This window comes from Copadichromis virginalis, linkage group LG23, assembly GCF_057382275.1.
Source record: "Copadichromis virginalis isolate Kocher_CV1m ecotype Utaka linkage group LG23, C_Virginalis_male_GT1.1, whole genome shotgun sequence".
Taxonomy (NCBI): domain Eukaryota; kingdom Metazoa; phylum Chordata; class Actinopteri; order Cichliformes; family Cichlidae; genus Copadichromis; species Copadichromis virginalis.
This window is the reverse complement of record NC_140639.1, coordinates 46,521,086-46,537,748: the sequence shown is the minus strand read 5'-3', so window position 1 is coordinate 46,537,748 and position 16,663 is coordinate 46,521,086. Positions and strand designations below refer to the sequence as shown.

The window sequence follows — 16,663 nt, the reverse complement described above, 5'->3', positions numbered from 1 at the left end:
GTACACGAGGACCAGCGATCTGAAGCACACCCCTAAATGTACAAAGGAATGACTGAAAAAGAAAAGAATGCAGGTGTTGCAAGACCCAAAGTTCAGACCTTAACCTGATGAAAATGTTGTGGTGTGACACTGAGAGAACGATGCGTAACCAAATGCATAAACAAAGGAACTAAAGCAACACTAAAAAGAAGAGTGGGCCACAATTCCTCCACAATGATGCCAGAGACTGATAAAGTCATACATTAATTACTTCAAGTTATTGCCGCTGAATCATGGGGTGTACTTCATTTTTAAAATGATTGTATAGAGTCCTGTGGAATGTTTATTTTTCTCATAGCTGTAATAATATTTTGATTGATATGTTGATTATAGCCAATACGGAGCATTAAAGTAGCTCGGTGATGCTGTGATGTGCTGTATTACAAATGGCGTTTACATTAGACCATCATGGTCATTTTTGTATGTTATCTTTGTGTCCATGTCAATTATCTATAACTGAGATAACAACAGAGCAACAGCGGCGCTTTGCTACATAAGTATTTAAGTAGAAACTGTTTAAGTGATGATGCTGAATCGAGGGATCCAACCTCTAACTCAGGGGTGTTGAACTCCAGGTCTCGAGGGCCGGTGTCCTGCAGGTTTTAGATGTGATCCATCACAGCTGATTTAAATGACTAAATTACCTCCTCAACATGTCCTGAAGTTCTCCAGAGACCTGGTAATGAACTAATCATTTGATTCAGGTGTGTTGACCCAGGGTGAGATCTAAAACCTGCAGGACACCGGCCCTCGAGGCCTGGAGTTCGACACCCCTGCTCTAACACAGCTGGTGTGAAAGTTGTGATGGCATTTAGTATTTTGTTGAATGTGCACAAATGCCATGGGAAATATTCCTGATTAAGGCTGTAAGGTTATGATAAACTTAGAAGTTTATCTTAAAGGATATAAAGCATGACGTTTGCATCTTTGACTCCACACATGAAGCGAAAGAGATACTTCAAAAATATTTCATTTTTTTTATTTTTCTCCCAGAGTTTCTTGTGAACGGACAGACAATCAGCACATTTCCATGATGCGTCTGATGGAGCTGATTTTCATTATGTTGCTCACTCCCATGTCTCTGAGGTTCCTGTACTCTCCTGGCCTCACGTATATCATGCGCCCTCTGAAATTGGGCTGTTCGAACATCAGCCAGTGGCCGTCCAGCACGTTGCAGGACTGGCAGTCAGACATATAAAATTGTTCCTGGAGGGACTCGCAGTCATCCATCAGCTCGTGCATCTGGCCTCCAAAGTTCTCTCTTTCATAGATCCTCATCCTGAACTGTCCCCTGTGCTAATGGAGCGGGGGAAAAAGACACGAATCATGAGAAATGCAGTCTGTCCCAGGTCCAGCTGACCTAGCAGCTACCTCTTTGGACTTTGGAGTGTCTGTGCAATCCCCACATGAAATGGTACAGACCATCTACAACCACCAAAATGTCTTACCATGGGGATCATGCGACAGGAGCGAATGGTATCCATCATCGTCATGCCTCCCATGCGCTGGAAATCAGAGTACTCTCCTCTCCTCAAGAAGACCTGATTACCCATGAAGTTGGGGTGGTCGTACACCACAAAGCACCCACTGTCCACTCTGCAGGAGTTGCAGCGGTTCAGGTGCATGTGGATGTCGGAGCAGTCACTGCTGCACTCATAGGAGCGACCCTGGAAGTTCCTCTCCTCATAAAAAATGATCTGCAAAAAATAAACAGGAAAGAGGTGGTAAGCTGACAGCGCCACAGAGTAGTGATTTAATATTTGGATGGACTTGCTTTGCATTTCTAACCCTCTTGCGATGTTTCCACAAGTCTTAATTGTTCAGTATTGTCAGATTTTTCTTTAGCACTATACAAGCAAATGAGAAGTATTACCCTGCCCATGGTGACGGTTTGGTTTTTTTTCCAACTGATGCCAACCCGTGCCACTTTTATATACAGTATGAGCCCGAGACCACCTTCCTCACCTTTGTGTGAAACAATCCTGACTCATCATGAGGTTCACGTGGCACAGCATTCACATTTCACAGTATACCTCAATAGAGTTTGTTTAATACTGTTATTGTTACCACAACATTCAGTCTCATCTACAGATCTGATGTTCATACTACATAGATTTTTACAGAAGAGAGATGAATGCAATAGTAGAAGTTGCTGGAAGGGAGCATAAATCCCAAATTTCTATCACAATACCTATTTGCAGAATCGGACATGCAGTCTGCCACGCTATAGTGCTGCTGTGCCACAATATAGAGTGATGACTCAAAGGTTTCAGCACAAGCTGTGCAATGTATAAAAAGGGAAAAGGGTCGATGTTGATGAGATGTATCTGAGATAACCATGACCATGGGGAGGGTAAGTGAAACTTAGCCAATAACAGTAGGAAGTTTTAAAGTTAAACTTCACAAGTTCATAATAACAAATATGCAAAATAGCTGTTTACAGGTTGCTTATTTATATATACTTCACTTGTTTTTCTCTTTTGCAGATCATTTTCTATGAAGACCGGAACTTCCAGGGTCGCTCCTATGAAACCAGCAGTGACTGCTCAGAGCTGACGTCCTACCTTAGCAGGTGTAACTCCTGCAGGGTGGAGAGTGGCCTCTTCATGGTCTATGAGAAGTCCAACTTCATGGGCCATCAGATGCTGGTGAGGAGAGGAGAATACCCAGACAACCAGCGCCTGATGGGAATGAGCATGAGCGACTGCATAAGATCCAGTCGCATAATCCCCACGGTAGGTGGATGACATTGAGCTGCATTCGGGGCCCAGCCACAACAGAATGGACAAGACAGAGACCTTTTAAATATGTAGATGTAGAAGGCCAGTGACAATAAAAGCTAAAAAGAAACAGCCATCTGGTCAACATTTGTCTGAGCACAAAGGCTGCCCTCCTGCATGCAGGAGAAAAATTGTAATTAATTGTGAAATATATTGAAATAAAAATTGAGCCTAGCTGTTCAGTCCTATCTTTCTGCATGTATAATATTTTAAATTTAGGATTCGCTCACTAGAAGTCATCCATATCTCCCAGCCTTCTTTAACCATCCTCTGGTGTAATCACCTGTCCTAAATGAAAGAGAACAAAACCTCCAGATCCCATGGATATGGCGATATAAAATGAAGCAGCAAAAGTTTTCATAAACGTGGAAGAAGATGAATGGAGGGAAACATTAAAATATAGTTTTAAAAATTCTATTTATGCTAATTTTATATTTAATTTTTTTAATAATATTGCTACTTTATGTTGTCCAAGATGTAGTTTTAGATTTACATTCTCAGCTAAAGATAAGTTTTATAGACTTACAGGCCACAGTCATTCTGCTTCTTCATCCACAGCACCGAGGCCCCTTCCGAATGAGGATCTACGAGAGGGAGAACTTCGGAGGCCAGATGTACGAGCTGAGCGACGACTGCGACAACATAATGGATCGTTTTCACATGTCTGACTGTCAGTCCTGCAACGTGATGGACGGTCACTGGCTGATGTTCGAGCAGCCCGGCTTCAGAGGCAGGATGCTGTACCTCAGGCCAGGAGAGTACAGGAACCTCAGAGAGATGGGGAGCAACATCACAAAGTTCAGCTCCATCAGGCGCATTATGGACTCCTGTTAACTCAAAATGACACACTCCAAATGTACTGTGAATAATAATAAAGCAAGCTGAAATCCCATCCAGACACACCCCTGGTTTTTCTAATGTAAATACTGATAAGTCAAAATTCAGTTGTAAGTAATATGTTAGAAAGTTTCGAAGATTAACTGCATTTACAGATGCTTCAAAGTTCTGTATTTGAGAGAGGATTTACTATTAGGAAATACATCCCAAACAGAAATAATAAGGAATTCTGAATACTGAGAGAGTTCGGTTTTATTTTATCAGTAAATTTCAGAACTAGAAGCTCATAAGACTTCTATTTGTATCTAAAACTCAAAGACTTTAGGAAGAAGGTAAACTGTAAAGCATAAGTAAGTGAAGTTTATTTATATAGCACTATTCACAGACATTAAAGTCACAAAGTGCTGTGTATAAATTAAAAGACGATATGAACAGAGAACCGTGTTGAAACAATCAAAAGATGTGAAAGTGTAGTGGGTTTGTAATGAGCAAACCATGCTGAATGCCAAACAAGAACGAACAAAACTTCCCCCCAAGCTTATACCAAGACTGAGAACCCAAGAAGAAGAAAAAGAAAAAACAATCCAAGGAGATAAAATCAAAAGGACTCATTCGGTGGACTTTTAAGGATTCACCTCTTTATTTTTAGACGGTTTAGGAAAAGAAAGATGAAGGACATCAGTTGTTTGAAAAGGTTGTCACCCTCTTTTATGCCCGTGTGATCCATTAAGTGTGTGCCTTAAAACTGAAGCACTTGGAGTAAATAGAAAGTAGAAACAATATGAGGCACAAGTGCTCATATTGTGTATTTTGGAGGTGACATGGCCAAATTGGCTAAGGCCACTTGTGGAGTGCAGAGTCCCCCCCTGTGTCCATCTTAAATATTTATTGAGTAGATTGTACATTATAGTATAGTATAGTTGATCAATTTCTTGCATGTATTGATGTTTAATTACTTTAAAGCTGTTACATATATAGTCTGAAGGTTCCTAATGGACTTAACCAAATCATCACTAAATAAAAGGTCTATCCTGTTTAATGAAACTAGACAGAAAGATGTAATATTCTACAGTTTCACATAATGTAAACACTCTAAATTGCACAGAACAGGTCTTAATGTATGCATTTTATATTTGCAACAGTAGTCCAAAAGACATTTTGAGTCTATCTGCATATATTTAAACCAGTAAATACTACATGAGGCGGGGTTTTTGTTTCATGTAGGATCAGAAATAGAAAATAAAAGCCTAAAAATGCCATTTTAGTTACATGTTCACATAGGTTTTTTGCAGTAATACCTCAATTTTCAATAATACCTTCACTTTTTTGTTTTTTGTTTTAAAGGGAGTTACTATTAAACAGTGTTAAATGATTTCTGTCCCTCACAGTCTAACACTGATCCTCTGCCTTCACTGTTCCAGCATGTGTTTGATACAGAGCCATCATCAGGCCAGAACAAAGGCAAATCAAACAGCTCCAAGCTATTTTGCTGATATGTAAATCTACCTCATTTGGGTATCAAAGACTTGCCACACTCTGCACATTTTGTTTATCGTTAAATACTTTGATGGGGCTGCAGCAAAGAATGAGGTCTACAGTGCATCCAAATGGGGAAGGTAAGCTAAGACCTGTTGCGATCAGTGTGCGTTTAAAGACTCTTCCTCCTCTTGGGTTTATTAAAAGTGTACGTTTTCCACAGATCACATTTTTTGAGGAGAAGAAATTCCAGGGTCGCTGCTACAACTGCAGCAGCGACTGCGCTGACCTGCACACATACTTCAACCGCTGCAGCTCCATCCGAGTGGAGAGCGGCGTGTGGGTCATCTATGAGAAACCCAACTACAAGGGTTTCCAGTACGTCCTCAGCCCAGGGGAGTACGCCGACAACCAGCAGTGGATGGCCTTCAACGACAATGTCAAATCCTGCCGTACTGTCAAAAATGTAAGTTCCCCCCTTTTTTTCCCAAGTTCCTTCAACCACAAAATCCAACAGAGGTTTCACATAGACTGCTTCTGGAAATGTGTTTGTGCAGTCCCTGCAGGACAGCATTGTACAAGGGCACCAGTCCAGGCTGGGTGCTCACTGTTAAGCCAGCAGACTAAACAAGTAGACAATAGGAAGCACAACTGGCAGCAACTTTTAGCTTTTTCTTAAAGAAAAAAAAAAGATTAATGTATGTAAGAAATGTAATTTCTTTCTGTTTGATGGAACATTTTAGCCTCTTTAAGCTCATTGTTTTGATTTAATCAGTCTGTGCTTTAAACCAGTCTAATTGACAGTGCAATAGCAGCCAAAGACCAGCTTTTGAAGAGATTACATAATAAAAATGTAAGCCCATGTGAGCTGATAGCCTAGAGTGAAACCCTGCACATGTATTTTTTATCTTTGGGAGGAATTTCCAGGATTTTTCATAACACTAGCCATAAAATGAAAACGCTGCTCCAAAGTTGGCAGTGTAAATCTGCACCGAGTACACTGTGCTTTGCTTGTGTTTGCAGGTCTACGGTAGTGCGTGGAAGCTGAGGCTGTACGAGAGGCCGGACTTTGGTGGGCAGATGGTGGAGTGCTCTGATGACTGCCCATCGGTTTATGATACCTACAAGATGCGCGAGGCCTACTCCTGTGTGGTGACAGATGGTGCCTGGGTATTCTACGACCTCCCCAACTACCGTGGGCACCAGTACCTCCTGGAGCGGGGCGAGTACCGGCAGCACGGCGACTGGGGGGCATCTTCACCTGGCGTCGGCTCTTTCCGCAGGATCACAGAGTTTTGATTAACAGTCATAATGAAAAAGTGATGCACATGACAATCAATAAATGACTTATAAATGACTCAAGCAAACTGACTTTGTCCTTGTGGATTTCATCAAATGTGCCTCAAGCTCGATTTGGAAGAATGAATACATTAATAAAAACCAAGTAGAACTATTAAATCACGTTATTTTAAAGATGTGAAGACTTTTTGTGTGGCAGTTTCACAAAGTTCAGGAATCTGCAATAGACTCCTCCTTTGTTAGACCTCTGGTGTAAATACAACACTACAACTCCATGCCATGCCATATATATATGTCATGTACGTGTATGTATATAAATACATATATTATAAAAGAAAACTCTGCACTTGTATTAACGGGCTGAGCATCCTGATCTTAGTTTAAGCAGGAAATCATATCTCTCTCAGGTGGGAAAGAAGCAGGAGAACCGAGCAACTATGACAAAGTACAAAGAAACCAGTAGTTTCACTGCTGAAGGTAATTCAGTACTGATGATTTAATGTTGGATACCTTTAAATGATGAATTGTATCATTACTAGAAGGGCAATACTTAAAACATTGTTATTGTTATTTTAAGAATCTGGATCGTTCTTCAGTAACAACAGCGATCTTGTGGTGGCAGATTTAAAGGTGAAGATCATCGTGTGGGAGTTCACCCTCTGGGGAGCATGAATGTTCATATAAGCTGTGGCAATCTGCTTGTTACATTTAAAAGAAAAATCTGCCTTGATGATTCAATAAAGGAAAGGAAGTTTATCAAAATGACATTTGTTTGTGTGGAAATGACTAAGTGTGGAGTTAAGGTTCTGATTAATAACAGGGTGGGAACAGGAGATCACCTTTTGTTTGTGTTGGTTCCTTTTAAATGCAATCCTGCTTGTTTCCTAAACATTACCTAACCTTCACCACAGTGTCGTGCTGAAGACCATCACTTGTGTCCTCATGCATTGTTTCAAATGGGAGTTTTTCCCTGCATCATGAACAGTGCATGGAATCAGCTTATTTACCATGGAAAGGAACGCTAGGGGTAAATGATCGATCAAATTACTGCTTACTTGTTATAATATGGATTAGTTATAAAATGTGTATAAATATCTCCAGCAGAGTCTCTGGTGCCTTCCTGCTGTGTCACTGACTCAGCTCAAAACGTTTCATATCAAACCAACTGTCCTGCAGTGCCCTTGTTTTTGTCAGCACGCTCTGCTGCATCCAGTGGCTTTGGGATGCTTTGCACTGTGCATTTGCATTGTTTAGGGAAACAGGATTCACTGCTTCAGAACAATGTGATAAGCCTGGATAAATATTTGAATCAGTGATTGAATAATCCAGTTCACAGAAAGCAAGCCATGTGCTTAGTTTTATTGTCCTTGTTCTGTATAAAGTGAATATAGGAGGTGGCTGCTTTAATGTTTTATATCACACCAAACCTGTTGATATCGACAATGGAGAAGGTACTGTATGTTTAAGACAGGCACATGTTTGTGGCAATATGATTCATGCTTATACCGTATTTTGAGATGAATGAGTACAAAATGTGTTTGTTTTACCATAACAGCCACTTCCTAGAGTTCAGTGAGTGCAACGTTTCATCAAAACTTGTTTTCTCAGATCATCTTTTACGAGGACAAAAACTTCCAGGGTCAGTCCCACGAGTGTGACAATGATTGCAGTGACCTGCACACCTACTTCCCCCGCTGCAACTCCATCAGAGTGGAGGGAGGATTCTGGGTAGTCTATGAAAGACCAAATTACATGGGCTACCAGTACGTGCTAAGCCCAGGAGAGTATCCAGACTACCAGTATTGGCTAGGTATCAACGATTCCATCAGGTCCTGTCGAATTATTCGAAATGTAGGTGACTATATATGTGTGTGAATGGTGTATAATCAATTCACAATATAATACAGAAACCAACAATGCAGACATTCCCATTCTTTCATTTGTTCCTTCCAGGTGGGGAATTCATGGAAGCTGAAAGTTTGGGAAAAGCCAAACTTTGAAGGTCAGTCGATGGAGATGGCAGACAACTTGCCTGCCTTCCCCGAGAACTGGAAAAGCAACAATGTCCACTCTTGCAAGGTGTTCGAAGGAGCCTGGATCTTCTTTGAGCACCCAAACTACAGGGGGTGCCAGTACCTGCTTGAGAGGGGCAAATACAGGAGGTACGCTGAGTGGGGGGGCATGCAGCCCAGCGTTGGATCCATCCGCCGGGTTAAAGAGCAGTAGCCACTGACAAATCTTTGAAAAAAATAAAAACAAGGAAAATAACTAAACATGCTTAAAATAAAGTCATGATAGAAAATTAAACATTGGTTGTCATTTATTACCCATGATCCTTTTCACTCATTATCCATATTGTGTTACATTTAATCACAACATTTTAAAAAAATCAAATTAAAGCTTTTTTTAGACTTTAAAACTTAATATATAAATAATAAATATTGATTTAAACTGGACAAATGCAATGTTTAAATAGTGAAAGTCATTTTAAATCATAGTAAAATAACTACAAGAACTTTAGGTTAAAATTTGCACCAGTATATAAACTCACGTGCACGTTATGCATGCACTTGCATTACACAAAAGAAATATATTAGGGTTTTTTTTATATCTAAGCTTTTTATTAATTATATAAATGAGTATATTTATTAAGAAAAACAGGAGAATACACACAAAATTTTATTATTTAATATTTATAAGATGATGTAATGGTCAATGGTTTATATTTATAAATATTTTATATCTAACTCTAGTAGTGAATAGTGTTCAGGTGGGAAGGCTGTGCATGTGACAATAAGAACAGCTATAATAATAAACAAGAGGATAAGTTACAGTTGACTGGGCAAACAAAACAAAAACAGAAAAATAGAAAAAGAGTATATGTGATGTAATGTAATGTAACATGAAATACAAAACACAATAATACATGCTGAAACAATGTTTCCATAAATATTAAGATAATAGCAGCTATATCCTACTGTATATTACTGTATACTTGTATTCTATTGTACATATTGTATATCTTATTCCTCTGCTCCTCTGTCTCTCTGGCTGCATTGAGCATATGTATGACAAAAGAATTTCCCTCGGGATAAATAAAGTTCTTCTTATCTTCTTATCTTATCTTATATCCTCCTGAGAACCGAGGAAAAAAGAATCTTCCCACTGAACTTTGGAGCTAAAAGAAACCACCCAAACACATGAATATCAATGGAAAGCCCAGGATGTCCTGTATTTAGTACCAAAAATCAATGTCCATTACAGAGGACATAAATGATTAGGCTGGTTCTTTGGAGGATATGGGAGGTGACATGAATGAAGAAGTGATTTTTCAGCAACAATATTTCTATTTTTCTAGAGTTAAACAGCATTCAGCATCAACACATATAAAGGCCATGTGCTAAAACAATTGCAGAATCAGCTAATGTGCCGATGTTAATGGAGAGCTCATTTGAATGACAATGATTCCCCTGGCAATGCAGTTCATCAGCCTTTATTTAAAAGTGGACTGCCGGCAATGCAGTGTGTATTAGTGGCTTTAATCTGATTGGGTGAGGAGGAACACGAGGCGATTATGGAGCGCACAGGGAAGGTAAGCGCCACAACTGTGCGACATGATAATGCCGTAATGACCTCACGCTAAGCTGTGGGTGAATTGCTTCTTGCTAAATGGCGTTGAGCTGATGTCCTGTCAAATGTTAGTTTGTTAGTGTGACGAGCGGGCGGGGCTTTTGTCAGATATAACCTAATATAACCTGAAGTGCATGAATGTTCCTGCACAAATAAATAGATGGTAACCCTGACAAAAACCTTAAAGCTGAATTATTTCATTTTTAGCCACTAGGGAGCAGCACAAAAAAGTGAAAGTCCAACATTTGCCCTGCGTTAGTACAACAAACTTATCTATAACTATCTCTAACGTATAATTCAAATTCTCTGTCAAAAGAGTTATATCAGCGGTGTTGTCCATAGAGATATGGAGAGTTTTGGGGTTTGCTTTACTTGCACAGCTTTTAATTCACACTCTTGCTTGCAGATCTTTTTTTACGAGGACAAGAACTTCCAGGGTCGTTACTTCGAATGCAGCAGTGACTGTCCCGAGCTGAGTTCCCACTTCAGCCGCTGTAACTCTGTTCGGGTGGAGAGTGGAGCCTGGGTCATCTATGAGAGACCCCAGTATATGGGCTACCAGTACGTCCTCTCTAAAGGGGAGTACCCCAACTATCAGAGCTGGAATGGCTTCAATGACACCATTCGCTCCTGTCGCTTCATTAGATATGTAAGTCTCAGGAAGCAACCACAGAACTAGAATACTATGTATACTTTCTTCACTGTAATTTTTTTTGAGAGCAATGCAACGCTGTGAGAAATGTTCTCCTCCTTACAGGATGAACAAATGTGGTCTTAGCTGCTTAAAGTTAAAGGAATTCCTATCAATTATTAACATGTTCTTATTTTTAAATCTTTAAGCCATCCACCAGGCACAGGATCCGCATTTACGAACGTCCAGACTTCAGTGGCCAGATGATAGAGTTTAGCGAAGACATGCCCAACCTGCAGGACCGCTGGCGCTACCGCGACATCCACTCGGCCCACATCCAGGACGGCACCTGGGTCTTCTATGAGCATCCGAGCTACAGGGGGCGCCAGTACCTGCTGGAAAAGGGCGAATACAGACGACACTCGGAGTGGGGAGCTCTTAATCCATCTGTAGGCTCCATTAGACGCGTCGTGGACTTCTAGATCAAAAGCTCACTTGCCTTTTCTTGCTTTCCTCCCGTCGCTTATTCAAATGAGCAAATAAACCCACAGGCATAGACAAACAATGAACTGCTGTGATTTTATTTCTTGTTGTTTTAAACCAACCCAAAAAAACAAAACAAAATAAAACAGGATAAGTTCCACTTTGCGGTGCCCGGCGGGAGTTTTTTTAATTAGCGTGCCAACAGCTGGCGGCTCGTGGTAAAGCCTAGAAATAAAACTGCTGAAAAAAGCCTGCTGGTAATTCAGGAGGGTTCACCAACAGGGGCTAGTGGTATGCCAGCAGCCAGCTATTGTTTATTTGTGCCAGAGGTGGCAGAAATAATACAGCAGAGCAACAATATCCACTGCCCAGCAGGTGCCCAGACAACAACAGCAAAAAACTGTCACCATGTCAGACAGCTATGGTTCGCTGATACACAGTACTGCGGATATGATGCAGGAACAATGCTGGGCTCAAAGTAGTGCCTTTACATTTGATACAGTGCTTTAATCCAACACTGGTAATGGTTTGCATTAATGGCTCTGTTACGCCCGTCTAGGGGTACAGGAACGTAACATAAGAGTTAAAAAAGGAAGTGACCCCGCCCCGGGCCCCAAAACCATACACAGAAAAACCAATTTCTTAGTGAACGGTGGTTTATTTGTCTACACTGAAAATGAAGCTTCGGGGTGAACAAAGGCCAAAATAACAAACAAAACAAGCTAAGTCAGGTGAGGAGGTGCTATCAAAAAACAGTACAAGGAAAAATAATAAAGCAGCTCACCCCTTCTGTTTCAGTGCTATTTACAATGTGCTATTTACAAGTGAAAACTAATGTACACACTATATACAAAGCTCGGTAAGTCACGAGAATCTCAAACAAATGTCACAGGTTTTGGAAGCCAGGGTCAGGTCTGCTGCTGCTGTCAGTGGCTGCCCCGGGACAACTGCTGGTGAGGGATTTTGAAAGCAACCACATGATCAGGGGACCAATCGGCAGCCGTCAGCTTATCCAATCAGGGACCTGCAGAGACTTAAAGACACAGACAGGACAAGAAACAGCCACCAAGACACTAATAATTAGGGCTGGGTATCGTCACTGATTTCTAGAATCGATTCAATTCCGATTCACAAGGTCCCGAATCGATTCGATCCACGATTCGATTTAATTCGATTCGATTCGATTTAAATCTGGGAAATTTTGACAGTCAGAAATATTATAATTCAGATCAGTACATTTACATATTTTTGTATCAATAAAAAGGAAGCTGACACACGCAAGACTTTATCAAAGGTGTAAGCATCACAGCAGATGCCTTTGTGTCAAAGTAGCTGAAGATAAAACACAGAAAAACATGAAGGTGGTTTTCCTGGCCTGGGATTTTATAAAAATATTCTGCAGTACATCAAAAACGAAAGAAAACCATTAATCAACATATGAACATTACCTCTGAAGTTACAGCGGTTTTATTAGAGACACGGTTAAGCGTTTTGCATTTTGAATAATTTTAAAAAGTTTAAATTTGTTCAGTATTGAACAGCAGAAATGAGGTTTTCTTTTCGGAAGAATGTAAAAGGGAAAAAAACAGCGGCCGACAGCGCTGTAAGCAACAGTAGACTTGTGCGTAACAAGCAAGCGAATAATGAAGAAAGGGAAACTGTTCTTGAAGTACACAGAGAGAGAGAGAGAGGGCGAGAGAGAGACAGAGAGAGAGAGAGACAGAGAGAGAGAGAGGGCGAGAGAGAGAGAGACAGAGAGAGAGAGAGGGCGAGAGAGAGAGACAGAGAGACAGAGAGAGAGAGCTGTGCATGGGTGGAAGCAAAACAGTAACGGTGTGTGAAGGAAACGGTTTCCTAGGCCTACTCCGTGGATCGGCTTCCTCCGAGGCGTGGACGTCTATCAGCAGAGAATGTACCTTAGTCTGTAACACAGTCAAATATATTCTCAAGTAATATTCAAGCATGCCATTCAGCGTGTTAGTACGAGCTCGGGAGCAGCTTGGGAGAACAAGAAAACAGAGACTGCTTTAGATTGTCTTCCCAAAGTGACTCAACTTTATTCACAAGTACAACAGTTTATATAGAGGGTAAAATTCATGAGACAGCAGATTTATCAGTTTAAACCAGTACAGACCAAGATAAGGCAGCGTCTTCCTGCCCTTGGGTGAAGAAGCATCCTTTGTGTAGTTTATCAGTTCAGCTACAATTGTGATTATCTCAGCGACATATTTTCAAGGCACAAAACGAAGAGTTCTTTCATTAGTGAAATCTGAAACAAACCATTTGGCCTTCAACAGGCGTCTAAAAGATTAAGAAACTAATGTAGCTGAGGGAGTGATCTCTGTGGTATTTCAACCTTGTTGAATGACAGAGTTTTCCTGTATAATGTCACTATAAAACAATATCCAGTAAATGCTCCCATGGTACTAAAATACCTAAAGTCAGAGTGAATTCATGACAATGTTTATGTGAATCTTCTTTTGCTGCTGGTTCGGTCAATATTGTTTGGAAAGAGATCAAACTAACAGCTTTAGAATCAGCGCATAAAGGGCGTGAACACAAAGCGCGGACCCGCCGACAGATCAGAATCAGTGAGCTGTCGGCTTTCAGCCCCGACCGTGTCCCTGAGAAAGGCGACATCTAAATGATTCTGATCCGCGGGTCGTGCTGTGTGTTTAAGTCTTTGTGCAGAATCCGTGTTCCTGCTCTCATTTACTGTCTTAGCTGTTTGGTGGTTCTTGAAATTTTGTGAGATGTCACCAGAGATTCTGGCATTTCGGGCAAAATAAATTTATATTAAAAAAATCGATTCAGGATTTTAATTAATCGATTTTACGTTATCCAAGCCATAATCGATTTTAATCAATGAATCGATTATAAAAACCCACCCCTACTAATAATAGTGAATGATTTACTTATCCTTTATAGTTTAATTATTATCTTTTAATAATAATTAAACGATACCTTTAGGGTTGCCAGGTAGGTTTAGGGTTTGGACAGTTTGTCCCTCTCCAATCTGTATTTTTCATTCTTTTTCACAATGTGTTTTCAGCCTTTTATGGACTTTCTGACCTTTGACTTTCTGGAGAAATGAGCTTGTGTCTAAATCCATTCATTAACATCAGCATATGTACATGATGACGATTAAAACATTTTTTTAAATAAAAAAATAAACAAACACAAGAAACAAAGCTAAATTGTTTCTTGTGTTTTGTAATTGTATTATAATTAACAACTAATTATAATACCAACTAATTAGGCTAATTGACAACAGCTCAGGAACATGATTGGGTATGGCCTCAGGAACACTTCCTTATCACTGTCTTTGAACACAGTTCACTGTGGCATCCACAAACGCAGGTTGAGGTTGTATCATGCAAAAAAGAAGCCACAAACATGATCCAGAAACACTGCCGTCTTCTCTGAACCAAAGCTTGTTTAAAATTGATTAAAAGAAAGTGGAAAACTGTTCTGTGGTCAGATGAATCAGCACTTGAAATTCTTTTTGGAAAAAATGAAATCTGTGTACTCTGGACTAAAGACTAAAGGAACCATTTGCCTTGTTATCAGTGCTCAGGTCAGAAGTTTGTGTCTCTGGTGGTATGGAGGTACATGAGTGCCTGTGGAACTGGCAGCTTGCACATCTGGAAAGACACCTTAACCAGCATATACAGATTTTAGATCAACATTTGCTCCATTCAGATCACATCAAACTCAAAACGAGCTAATATTGCTCTTAAAATTATACAATGTCTCAATTTCAGTGTGTTATTTTCTTTTCAACTGTAATTAAAAGATGGGGTTACGTGACTTATCATTACATTTTTATTTTATTTACACTTTACAGTGTTCTGACCTTTTGAGAAGCGGGTTTGTCTTTGAATTTGTAATCTGTGAATTAATTTATTATTAAAGTGCAAAGTCAATGGTGTCAAAGGTGAATCTGAGCTGAGAGCTGCTAATAAGTGGTCAGTGCAGAGCAGCTGGCTTTTAGGGGTTTGTGTGCAAACGTTAGAAAGTTTAGGAGGAGCACAAAACTATGCAGGGAAAAACAATGTGATCTAAGATCTCTGGTTCTATGAGAGCTGAGGTAATTTATCACTCTATGAGGACTAAAGGATGTAGGCATGAGAGCCACCCAGTGGTTTAACAACTGCATTTCACATGACAGGAAATAAGTGTAGTAAAAAAGCTTTAAAACTGTGCGATTTAGTAAAAAAAAAAAAAAAAAAAAGAATATCCATACATCTCTGTCTTTTTTAATCCTGATATTTTGCCTTGTGATCTGTTTATGTAAAATTGACTAAATATTGTAAATCAGCATAATCCCTGAGAAGTAACTGATCCCATATTTAGAGCTAGTCAAAACAATAATTATTATACGGGTGTAATTTTACTTACAATACTTACCCGTTGCTGTAGGTCAAAATGGGGTGATAATTTATCATATGTGACAACTTCTGTTTCCCTAATAAATATACAGATAAAAAGGGAAAAAAGACATCAACACACAACTGGAACATTTGATAAGAAGCTTTAAGACTGCAGTGTGTAATTTCCTGTTCCAGGATATGTTCAACTATATCACGCTTGTTGATCTGCCAGAACGGAAGAATAAATTTAAAAAAAAATCTGTGATGTGATATTGTGCACAGTCGTAGACGTGCGGTGGCCGAGCAAACAGGAGACACTGCAAATCAGTAACAGAGCTGCTGAGCTCAGCTGATGTTTGAACTGGAACTTTTATCACACGCACAGATCCGTTCTGGCATCTCCCCACGCTGATCGAGCACTTTCTAAGTCGAATGCAAACAGTCGGCGCAGCCCTGCAAAAAAAAAAAAAAAAAAATCCACCTGAAGAGGTCAGTCAGTACGAAGCCATAAAATAAACATTTACACGCATTTTCACTGCTAGCAGATCAACATTAACCCTTTAATGCTGAACAGCTGCTCTTTCCTTCCTGTTGTTTGGATCCATTAATTGTAAAGTCGGTTTTATGTCATCAGCTCTGTCAAGTTCCTTTTTAATAAATACATAATAGATTTGGGACAAAAAGAGCACAGGGGAATAAAAGAATTACTAAATCTATATTCAGTGGGTGATGCAGTCTGCAGAACTTTAAGCAGAAAAATGCACAAACACCTTAGTAATATGCACTGATTTTTCTCCTAGGTAGACAGGAACACTGTATTTGTTTAGAGCAACATGTTGATAACTGCAGGGTTTGCAATGTTGTAGCTTTCCAAGCATTGTAAAGAGCCACCTGTTATTGTGGAGGTACTGTATGAGGGGATTTACCCTGTAATCATGTGGAATTTCTTTGGGTGATCACTCTGCAGCAGCAGGTAATGAAGTGGAATGAGATCAGAGTAGAATTAAAAGTGCAGCAAGGGCTCTGCCACCCACTGAGATGAATACTCTTCAAACAGTCATGTGCGATGCTGGATTAAACCCGTCGAACATTTGACAGTTTCCCAGTTTTTACAG

General features: G+C 40.0%; 5 protein-coding genes across 5 annotated transcripts; 4 read left to right on the top strand and 1 right to left on the bottom strand.

Annotated features, from left to right (window-relative positions):
• Positions 1-1,056: 1,056 nt before the first annotated feature.
• On the bottom strand, positions 1,057-1,921 carry LOC146681814 (gamma-crystallin M3-like). Its single transcript, XM_085447729.1, has 3 exons — positions 1,913-1,921; positions 1,488-1,736; positions 1,057-1,335 (listed from the first exon to the last, which is right to left on the bottom strand). The coding sequence occupies exons 1-3, from the start codon at positions 1,919-1,921 to the stop codon at positions 1,057-1,059; spliced, it is 537 nt and encodes a 178-aa protein (XP_085303855.1).
• Positions 1,922-2,377: 456 nt separating this feature from the next.
• Positions 2,378-3,653, top strand: LOC146681813 (gamma-crystallin M3-like). Its single transcript, XM_085448061.1, has 3 exons — positions 2,378-2,392; positions 2,526-2,774; positions 3,378-3,653. The coding sequence occupies exons 1-3, from the start codon at positions 2,378-2,380 to the stop codon at positions 3,651-3,653; spliced, it is 540 nt and encodes a 179-aa protein (XP_085304187.1).
• A 1,610-nt stretch (positions 3,654-5,263) lies between these two features.
• LOC146681812 (gamma-crystallin M2-like) lies at positions 5,264-6,431 on the top strand. Its single transcript, XM_085447976.1, has 3 exons — positions 5,264-5,272; positions 5,356-5,598; positions 6,156-6,431. Exons 1-3 carry the CDS (start codon positions 5,264-5,266, stop codon positions 6,429-6,431), a joined length of 528 nt encoding a protein of 175 aa, XP_085304102.1.
• A 1,406-nt stretch (positions 6,432-7,837) lies between these two features.
• On the top strand, positions 7,838-8,657 carry LOC146681811 (gamma-crystallin S-1-like). The gene is made up of 3 exons (XM_085447975.1): positions 7,838-7,882; positions 8,040-8,282; positions 8,385-8,657. The coding sequence occupies exons 1-3, from the start codon at positions 7,838-7,840 to the stop codon at positions 8,655-8,657; spliced, it is 561 nt and encodes a 186-aa protein (XP_085304101.1).
• A 1,348-nt stretch (positions 8,658-10,005) lies between these two features.
• LOC146681810 (gamma-crystallin M2-like) lies at positions 10,006-11,174 on the top strand. Its single transcript, XM_085447977.1, has 3 exons — positions 10,006-10,023; positions 10,468-10,710; positions 10,902-11,174. Exons 1-3 carry the CDS (start codon positions 10,006-10,008, stop codon positions 11,172-11,174), a joined length of 534 nt encoding a protein of 177 aa, XP_085304103.1.
• The last annotated feature ends 5,489 nt before the right edge of the window (positions 11,175-16,663 follow it).